We start from the raw sequence: 10,700 nt of genomic DNA, 5'->3' as shown, positions 1-10,700 counted from the left end.
GTCGTCACAGATAAAAAACCTATTAATGGCCATTGTTTAATCAGGCCTCTTTCAGTGGCCGCTGACCCAGTTGATCCACACGTTTGCCTGCCTATGTGTTTGCACTACACTACCAACACTTTTCCCTCTCTTGTGATAAACGGCAATGTGTGTCAAAAACACATATTACAGACACACCACCTTGAATGCTGCATCCCTCACAGGAGATCACAGACAGTAGAATAAGCCTTCTCCCCACCGGCCTGGCTAGCAGGGTACTTTCATATATTCCTGTGTGCGTATTGTGTGTGCGTTTGTGCGTTGTGTGGTGTGTGTGTGGGTGTGTGTGGTGTGTGTGTGTGTGTGTGGTTGTGTGGTGTGTGTGTGTGTTGTGTGGTGTGGTTGTGCGTGTGCGTCGTTGTGTGGTGTGCGTGTGCGGTGGTGTGTGAGAAGACAGCCAGTAAAAAGAATTTCACACTACAGAGCTTTAAGTCCTGCTGTCAGAAATCATCCGATAACAAAAGAGGACAAGATTTTGTCAGAAAATTTGAAACTATGAATACAAAATCCAACAGCGTGTCTTCAGAAATTTTTGTTAAACAGTAAATTATCAAGCCGTGTAGATGATGATCTGGTGAACAGAATAATTATTTTGTACTTTTTATTTTAGTCAATTTTGGTAACATTTCAACTCCAAATCCAATCATTAAGGTAATGTAATGTGCTATACTTTGAGTCAAACCCTTGGGAACAAAGACAGATTTGTTCCTGACTAGTAGGACTTGTAGGACCACTTATGAATTTCATTTCTGTACAAATAATTAGGGAATGTGTCACGTTGTCTGAATCAGTTATGTGTGCATCTGTAGAACTGTAGTGTGTGTGTGTGTGTGGTGTCTGTCTGTCTGTCTGTCTGAAAATAGACCGCCAGATCTGACAGGACTTTTTTTTTAAAGTGGTCCAGCAGCTAATCCTATTCCCTCCCTCCACATCACCCCCACCCCCCCCCCCCCCCCCCCCCCCCCCCCCCCCCCCCCCCCCCCACCCCCCCCCCCCCGCCTAGGCTGTGAGCGATCGATTCCCCTTGTTGTTTGTCCCCAGAGTTGTTGTGAGTTATTATACTTGTTCTCCCTTAGTCTCAGGCAGATATTCACTCTGATAGGCTATGGTTCTATGCTACCTGCAGCTGCTGTTTCTGTCTCTGCGTTTTTTTTCCCTCCTCTGTCTTAATCAGCCTGCCTGTGTCTTTTGTTTGTTTCTTGTTTTTGTCTGTACGTCTGTCTCTCTCTCTCTCCCCCCACATCTCTCCGGCCGTGTTTATCGACTCTAGAGAAACAGTTGACTGCAGCTAACTGTCTGGGAGTGCTGGCTATGGCTGAAGCCATGACTTGCAGGGAGCTCCATAACATGGCCAAAGCATTTGCACTGCAGAACTTCCCAGAGGTGGGTAGAGATTTGTCGTCTTTCCTATCAGTCCCTCCATTGATTCCTGTGTAAGAAAATGGCACGCCAGATCAGAAATAATAAAGGCGGATAAAACTATTAGCAAACAGCAATAACATCTAATTGAAATCATGAGCATAGTTAAGGTAATACCCATAAATTAAATAAATCTCTTGAGTATTACCATTTTTAGTTAGTCTTAAAATGGTTTCTACCTGTAATAGGAGCTGTTAGATAACCTAATGTGTGGCACTTTTATGATTGTTACTATATAGAGGGTTGTACTTTTTTTTTAGCTCCATTTATAGTAAATTGATGTTTGGAGAATGTGATGATCCATACAGCTACTCCAGGCTTATGATGGCTTCCCATTGTCACATACCATTTTCTGGATGAAGGTCTAGAATCGAAACGTTGCTGTTAAATGTGTTTTGCAAGTTAGACAGTGTGCGAGAAATCACCTAATGTAAAAAATAAAATAAAATGTTGAAGTTGAAATGTCTTTTATGTCTCAAAGAGGCAGTTTGGTTCACAACATATAGCCAATACATAAACATTAGCACAAAAAGCACATAAAAACATTAAAAAGTAAATAGATAAAAACATAGATACACATTACACTACACTTAAAAAGATGACAACTATATGCTGTGAAATGGGCAGGGACGGCAGATGACCTAACCTATAGTTCTTCCCCACTGTTGGACAAAGAAAGGTTTTACTGATCTTTATTGAGAAACCTAACAGCTGACGGTACAAATGATCTCAGGTATCTGTTAGACCTGGTACCTTTTCGGAAGGCATACCCCCTTCCTGATGGTAAGAGGCAAAACTCAGTGTAGTGGCTGAGTGGTGTTGAAAAATGGCCAATGCCCTCTGTGTGGCTCTGGCCTCGCACACAGACCTAATGCTGTTGAGGTCAGTGCCAAAAATTGTTACTTTAAAAGCACAAGAGCAATTCGAAGAGATCCCACAGAATCACACGCGATAGAAAATGCCTCCGCTGCTCTCTAGAGCTCGAAAATATTTTTGCTTTTCTTGACCTCGCCTTCGTCTCTGATGCCACAGCAGGTTTTTTTTAAGAATTAACCGTAATTGTCAAGAAACCATTCACGCAGGATGTCAAGATCAAATTTCACTACTTAGAAATTGAAATTTTGCTTCATTTCTAACTCTTCAGGTGGCAGGACAGGAAGAGATCCTGAGTGTGTCCAAGGAGGATCTGGTGGCCTACCTGTCCAACGACAGTCTCAACACCAAGGCTGAGGAGCTGGTCTACGAGACGGTCATCAGGTGGATCAAACAAGACCCCAACTCCAGGGTGCAGGTAATTCAAAATAAAAAGAGAGCTAACGAGTGTGTGTGCTCTGACGCCACAGTGTACTTTACCAAAATGAGCACACATTGTATGTGCATCAAGAGACCAAGAAGTGAGATAAAACTCTCGTTAGCACTGACGGGACAGAGACTGTGTGTCTGCAGAGCCGCATTAGTGCGGTTGTTCCATCGAGTGTCCCTGTCTGCTCCGAGCGCTACACAGCGTGAAAAAACAGTACAGTGACTCCTCGTTCTCTCTTGGTAGCGTTCATTCATTTGTGCTTCAGATGCAGCCTAACACAGCAGTTGTTCATAATCCCAGGAGTGCTTTGCCCCCAGAATGTGCTCTATTCTTAGTCACACTTCATTTGTTTGCGAGACACTGTATTGCATGAAAAAACACAACAAAAAACACAGACAGCCCCCTCCCACGCCCAACAGGTGTGTGATTTATGCCTAGAGGCTGTTAATCATAATCCAAAGGTTACATTCCCCAACAAGGTGTTGACTCTGCGATAAATTCAAATTGATAAGATCAAATTATAACATACGTGGGATCGATGAGTCTCACGGTCACATTCATGAAAAGGTATAATGGATTGTACCTCAGGCGTTTATCCATCCAGCGGGGGTAAAAACTTCAGGTCACGAGATCTTTATGGATTCAGTCGCGAAACCATGAATTTAAAGCTGATGATTTTAAAGTATTTTATAGCTGTTTAAAAATGGAGGTGAGATTATTAGCCGATAAATTACAGCGGTCCATCACTGGCAGAGTCATTCACTCAGAGTAATGTCTTCTCATCCAGCATGAGGGGGAGCTGCCTTGTATCAGCTGGATCAGATTCAGTGCAGGCCTCTGCAATCAATGTAACTTAATTGGCATCCACCCTTTATGAGGCATGTACGTCAATATTTGATTTTTTTTACCTTTTGGATTAAACATTGAAGCATTTATCCTTTTGATATGTGGCACTCAGAGATGATGGCGAAATCCATAAGGCCTGCTGAGTGTTTTGTTGTGGAGGATTCTAGATAATGGAGCACAACACCAAGCATGAGGACAAGCCATTGGAAACCGATGGTGATGCTCGTCAGTTGTGCGTGCAGGTGCTAAGATCGAAATGAAAACGAAATAGTACGGCATGAGGTTTTTTTTAAGACATGGTGACTGATAAATCCACTGAAATAGGATTTTGTGCTGTGACTGATGGTAAATTTGACTCGGCGGTCCTGCAATATTCACAAGGAGCCACGCACAACAAGGTTTTTTAGGACAACATACGACCCTTGTCATCTGCATCCAAACCTCCAGCCAGCTCAGTCCGGCAGACTCTTGCAATCTCACACTCTAATAGAGAGGTGCAAAGGTGACTCACTCAGATGAAGTAGAAGAAAAAAAGAAATGGAACATTTTCCCGGTTGTCTGAACAACCCACCGCACTGGTGCCTGAGACGAGACACCCGGGTCACCCCGTCAACGAAAAGAGCAGGAGAGGGGAGAAAAGAAGGAGGGAGAAGAAGAGAGTTGGAGTGAGAGAAAGAAGCGGAGCGAGACTGAGAGAGGCGAGGAGTGACTGAGAAAAGAGAGAGGCGCGGTGAGAAAACGCAGAAAAGGGGAATGGAATGTGAGCCCCCGTGTTCTAATCTGATATCCAACAGTTTGTGCTTCTGCGCACAGCCATGACATCCAGGCAGGGGAGATGTGATTGAGCTCTCGGTCAAGCTCAAATCTCCTGCCCATGTGTGACCAACAAAAACAACTAGCAAGCCTGGGGCCTGCGGAGAGGACGGGGCGGCGGGCAGAGAGAGAATAGGCCGCTTCCATCATGCTACGGGAGAAGGTTACGTGGCCTGGAGGGCTGAGTTTACACGCATGGGTCAGCACCAGCTCATCATTTCCACCCTCCCCTGCCTCCATCCCTACTGCCCGTTTAGAGTGCAGAGAGCAGCGGAAATCACTCCCCCAGAACCTGTGTCACTTTTTAATGACACATCAGGGCACCATGTCACAGCACTGCTGAAAAACACTGGCAAGGGTGTGGGCCTGTAAGCCTTAAGCTAAGTTTGTGTGTGTTTGCGTTCATCTGAGCGTATGTGTGTCTTTGTACGACTGTGTGTCTGTGCATGTGCTGTGGGTTGTAAGCTGCAGGCTACAGAGTGGAAAAGTGGCATATTGAACGCGCTGGGTAAATAATATGCAATTTTCTCTCTCTGCTATGCTGTCACTAACATCCGATGGCTCCAGGAAACGGGGCCCCGGACATTGCTTAGAGACAGAGTGAGAGCATTTGAGCGTTAATAATGGTTTGCTGTGAGACACAAAGAAGAGAGCTGCGTCAGTTTCCTTTGAGTATCATTGCAGGTGTGTACGTAGTGAAATAGAGACTAACACTAACACTACATTGAATTCAGTGCCAAAATGAGTAGTTCCTAGATGAAATCTGAATTTATAATCTTCAAAGACATAGTTAGCATTTTTGGAAAGCCACCCATTTGCTTTGTTGCTGAGTTAGATGTGAAGATTTGTACAAGTGTCATATATGTCCATTAAATGTAAAGCTACTGCCAGCAAAAGGTTAGTTCAGCCTAGCATATTGGACTCTATTAGTCTGTTTCCTGTCTTTATGATAGGGTACGCTAATCTTCTCCTAGCTGTTGCTTTGTATTTAATGGACAGATATGACAGAGGCATTGGTCTTTACATTACATACAGCTCTCAGCAACGAACGCATTTCCCAAGATGTCAAACTCTTTAAGTAATTTTTTTAGCAAAATGATACATACACTCTTTTCTATGTGCTTTTCTTGTGTGTTTGGATCTGTTGGTCATAACATTCTGCACACTTTAATATACTCACACGTCTAAACATCATGAAACGGTACATGTGAGAACTATACCCCCACGCTGGCTCCATAAGCAAAGAGGTGTCCTGCGTCATGTTTTCTCTGGAAAGGTGCTGACAGTTAGCGACCAGGCCTTCCTTTTACCCAGCAGCCTTTTGTTGGGACAACCGCAGACGCATGGCTCCAATTATAACAGGCCAGTCTCTGCCAAATGCCTGAAAAGGACCTCCATTACGCCTCACTTGAACATATTTCATAAAGGATCCTATCTTGCCAGGTGACTCAACCTGACAAAAGAGTCTGAATAATTGGCTCTTTGGAAAGTGTCCAACTAATGTAAGAGCTAAAAAGGACAGTTAATGGTGCGTTTTCATTATTCAAAGAAGGCCAGGCTGGCCATTAGCAAGGTCCTGCTGTCCACTCATCAAAAATAACAACGGCCTGCCCTTACATTTGCCTTTCCAGAGCCAAGTTAATACAGTCAAAGGTGTTACTTCATATCCATATACGTTACTAGTTATTATATGGGGGGTTTTATACAATTGACTTTGGTTAGGTGGTGGGGTAATATTTCTTTTGCCTCCAGCACTCATTGAGGAAAAAAAAGGAAAATCATTTTCCCAGAACAAATGATGCTATCATTATGTAGTGTAAAATTATGAAAGGAGAAAAAATGCCTTGAGGCTGTGTAGGGATCTAATCGTTTTCCTTCACTGTTTTACGATTGACTTACCTTCAAAATTACACCACAACATCACCACAAGCTTCATTTTTAATTTCCTGATGCTGTTTTTAAAGGGTAACGCTCGCCAAAATGCAACCTAGGGTCTTTTTGTAAATGTACCCGAGTCGAACAGCCAAGTGAGTTGTTCAAAACCTTTCCTCTTAGTAAACTAACACAAACAATCTTCTCAACGCTGAGTTCATGTGGAGAGTCCCTGGTAATACTTCGAGCAAAGTCTCATGTTGTGTCGAGCCTTCATTATAGCTGCGCGATAATGGCCAAAACAATAATCACGATTATGTTTGACCCATATTGAGATCAAGATTAATTACACGATTATTTGTTGATTTTAACCAAAACAAATTTTATAGTCACATAGGCTATTAATAACTGCTTTCACATCCATATTATGCTACATTCTTCTTATGTTGAAGTTGTATGTAGTACACACATACAGCTGCAACACATGGAAATGGAAATTATCTCCCCTAGAGCCCTGTAAGCTAACAGACACTAACTAACACCCTAGAGCCCTGTAAGCTAACAGACACTAACTAGCACCCTAGAGCCCTGTAAGATAACAGAAACTAACTAGCACCTTAGAGCCCTGTGAGCTACAGACACTAACTAGCACCCTAGAGCCCTGTGAGCTAACAGTCACTAACTAGCACCCTAGAGCCCTGTAAGCTAACAGACACTAACTAGCACCCTAGAGCCCTGTAAGCTAACAGACACCAACTAGCACCCTACAGCCCTGTAAGCTAACAGACACTAACTAGCACCCTAGCGCCCTGTAAGATAACAGAAACTAACTAGCACCTTAGAGCCCTGTGAGCTACAGACACTAACTAGCACCCTAGAGCCCTGTAAGCTAACAGACACTAACTAGCACCCTAGAGCCCTGTAAGCTAACCGACATTAGCAAGTACCCTAGAGCCCTGTAAGCTAACAGACACTAACTAGCCCCCTAGAGCCCTGTGAGCTAACAGACACTAACTAACCCCCTAGAGCCCTGTCAGCTAACAGACACTGACTAGCACCCTAGAGCCCTGTAAGCTAACAGACACTGACTAGCACCCTAGAGCCATGTGAGCTAACATACACTAGCACCGACTAGCACTGGTCACTGCTGTTGTCTGAATAACAACACAGACAGGACAAAATGTTGCGTTTACTGGTAAACTGGTAAACCTCGGGACCGGCGTATGAGCAACTGCTATCTGTTGTGGAATTTTCCTCCTGTTACTCTGTCCTCTGTGACTGTCTACATGTAGAAACTAACTTGTGCAATGCAGGGAACAACTCTGACTGGCACATGATCAGACAGTGATTTAGAGCGGTAGATTGGCTTTGCAAAAAACCCTGCAGCGTTCTATGAACGGAATGACGCATTTAAAATATTGCTCAATTACGCAAATTTGATTATGGGAAGCCAAAATCATGATTGTGATTAAAATTCTGTTAATTGTGCAGCCCTAGCCTTCATAGTCTTTTAAAAATAGTGATTTTGATGCTATCATAAAAGTGCCCCTAGCTCTCCCATACATAAAGCCATTTGACCGAAAAACGAGAATACTGTAAAAGTGGCGCTTCCATCCTAATTATGCGTTCAAACAAAGGTTTGACTCGGATACATTCACAAAAATACCCTAGGTTGCATTTTGGCGAGCGTTACGCTTGTAAGCTCTCAGTTCACACTGGAAACGTTTCATCACTGTGCATCCTTTAAAAAAAGATTAATAGTGTTTTTTTAGAGGCTTTGTGTCACAACAATCATCTTTTTAGAGGAAACCGCTGTAGAGCGAGCCCCAGAATTCTCCATGCAGGCCGTCGCCAGCATGACCTGTGACAAATGCACACTCTTGAGGAGACGTAGCCAGGCAATGGAGATTGATGCAGCGTGCAGTCTTTGCTTCTTCCTCTGCCTCTCTTTCTCTCCAACTCCCATGAATACATTCCCACATGTACTCACACACACACACACACACACACACACACACACACACACACACATACATATAGGGATTTACAGGATGTCACTGTTTATATCCCAGGCCTGTGCTCAGAACATTCACACAAGACTGGAAATCACTTGTATATTGGCCCGAGCGCGACTTGCGCATTACAGTGGATGGGATCTGATGCAAGCCACTGAACACTGGACCTCCGTTCTCATCAGTGTCCTCCGTCGTCCGAGAGCGCGCTCAGTCCTGATGTGTGCAGCCGGTTGGATTGCGGTCAGTCACCCACGGATGGCTGCATATCCACAGCGAGTCGAAGGCGTGTCATTTTCACTGGGCTCCCCTAACAATAAACATACAAGGGTTGCATGAGCGTTACGGCGCCCACAGAACAAACCAAGCACGCTATCAGTTCAAAGACACAATTTTCTGTTTTCCCAGGATTCATGAGGAGTAATAATGAGGTGCGGCACTCTATCATCGACAGGGAAATACAGAAGTTACAAGCTACCGCTTGATGTTAAACATAAATCGGGTTGAGAAACAAGCCAGAAAGTTTTGTTAATATACAGCAGGCAGTCGTTTGTACAAATATGCTTTGTATTAAATGAGCCGAAGAAAGCTTTTTTTTTAATTTTTACTTTTTTTTAATTTTAAATGAAGTCATGCTGAAAAAAAGCCTTGGAGGAGAACACATCACACCTGTCAGTTGTTGCTAAGGGTAGCATTCAGCGTCTGTCGTCCGCTTCATCTCTCTCCATCCTTCTGGCTGATATGCGCACATATGCAGTCACACAAAAAAGAAAAAGAAAAACACACACAAACACGCCCAGAAAAGCATCTTTTGAGCTCTAATGAAATGCCATTTGCGCTGAAGAGGACACTGAAGTTGTGGTCATTTCAGCCGAGTGGGTTCTGTTAGCGCTGTGAGGCTAAACATGGGCACACGCTCTATTGAACACACACTTCTGAGTCGGTGAGTGTGTGTTTTTTTTTTTTTTTTTTTTTTTTGGTGTGTGTTTTTGTTTCCATTTCCATACAGAGCTGTGTTCTAAGCATCAGGTTGTCCATTTTTCACAGCAAAGCGGGCACACACTCCTATCTGCTCAGAGCAAAGCAAATAGAATGGCTGTTCATGTGTCATTTATTTGACGCCGCCGTGGGTTGAATGATTTCCACACACACCACACACATACAGTAGAGGCGTTAGTTCTCGCTGACAGTAGGGGAATGGGAAATGCTCAGTGGACATTTGTCATCTGTGTTAGCGGATGCGGCTTCGGCTGCTTCTCTGCTGCCTCTGACAGATGAGAGGCTCCCTGTTAGACACATATCCCTGCCTTTCACCGGGCTCAACCCATTCACATCCTCGTCCACCTTCTCGATGTGTGTGTGTGTGTTGTGTGTGTGTGTGTGGGGTGTGTGGTGGTGTGTGTGTGTGTGGTGTGTGTGTGTGTGTGTGTGTGTGTGTGTGGTGTGTGTGTGTGTGTGTGTGTGTGTGTGTGTGGTGTGTGTGGTGTGTGTGTGTGTGTGGGTGGGTGTGTGTGTGTGTGTGTGTTGTGTTGTGTGTGGTGTGTGTGTTTAGTGTATGTGTGTGTTGTGTGTGTGGTGTGTGTGTCATGTGTGTGTGAAGACGAGAAAAGTGAGTTCTTTTTGTGTGGATAGAGACCATTAGAGAGGTGAAGTCTCAAGGTGTTATCTGGGTTGCATGTTGAATACAAGTGGATGGGCATATGGACTCCTCATAAGTGAACCTTGTCCATGGAAAATTCCAATAGGTTGGGGAGTGTGTGGGCGTACAGGCTAAAAGTAGCATCTCCATCTGTCAGACTTCCGTGGATGCTTTCCATATGTTCCACGTGTTAAATAAAACACCTAACTCCTCATTAAGAATGTTAAAAGATCATGCCATGCTTTCTTTAAAGACAGAGTAGGCTCGGTATCTTTTAGTTGGCGCAGATGTTTTTTAGTTTTCAGATGCCATTGCTGTTTAAGGATCGCTTACATGAGTAGGCGAGAAGCTGAAAATGACCGGTCACACCAGTCGTCTGGAGGGACCTCTGCGTGCCTGTGCACGAGACCGATTGCTCGAGAGGTTGTTTGAGAGAAATGGAGCTGGATAAACGCCACCTGCTCTCCACCGCTGAGTGTAAACACGCCACTCTCATTGGCCTTAGTGTCGTGAGTACTCTCATTTACCTGATGCGCGTCTCACACATCCACACCATCACGTCAAGTCCAATCTAACCCTTTTAGCACACAGTAAACGTGGCGTGCATCGTGAATGCAGTCGTCACTCACCATGCTTCCAGAGAGGACAGCAAACAAAAGGAAGGTTTGAGTCTTTTTAAATGTCAAGCTCTTCTACTTTTGGGTTAGCTTGCTGTGTTCTTAAACGTCAGCCTTCAACTATGTATCAGCCATTTAAA

The 10,700-nt window shown here is 44.1% G+C and overlaps 1 protein-coding gene across 5 annotated transcripts in view; it reads left to right on the top strand.

The window, feature by feature from the left end:
* The window catches only part of klhl29 (kelch like family member 29), a 225,089-nt gene that overhangs the window by 151,462 nt on the left and 62,927 nt on the right, over positions 1-10,700 (top strand). For all 5 annotated transcript variants that reach the window (XM_032543533.1, XM_032543535.1, XM_032543537.1 and 2 more), the window contains 2 exons: positions 1,310-1,422; positions 2,603-2,749. In XM_032543533.1, coding sequence (XP_032399424.1) covers positions 1,310-1,422; positions 2,603-2,749 — 260 coding nt within the window. The remainder of the gene's footprint in view (positions 1-1,309; positions 1,423-2,602; positions 2,750-10,700) is intronic.

Source organism: Etheostoma spectabile, chromosome 18, assembly GCF_008692095.1.
Source record: "Etheostoma spectabile isolate EspeVRDwgs_2016 chromosome 18, UIUC_Espe_1.0, whole genome shotgun sequence".
Classification (NCBI taxonomy): domain Eukaryota; kingdom Metazoa; phylum Chordata; class Actinopteri; order Perciformes; family Percidae; genus Etheostoma; species Etheostoma spectabile.
Note: the sequence above shows the minus strand (reverse complement) of the source record. Positions and strands in the feature narration are given on the sequence as shown.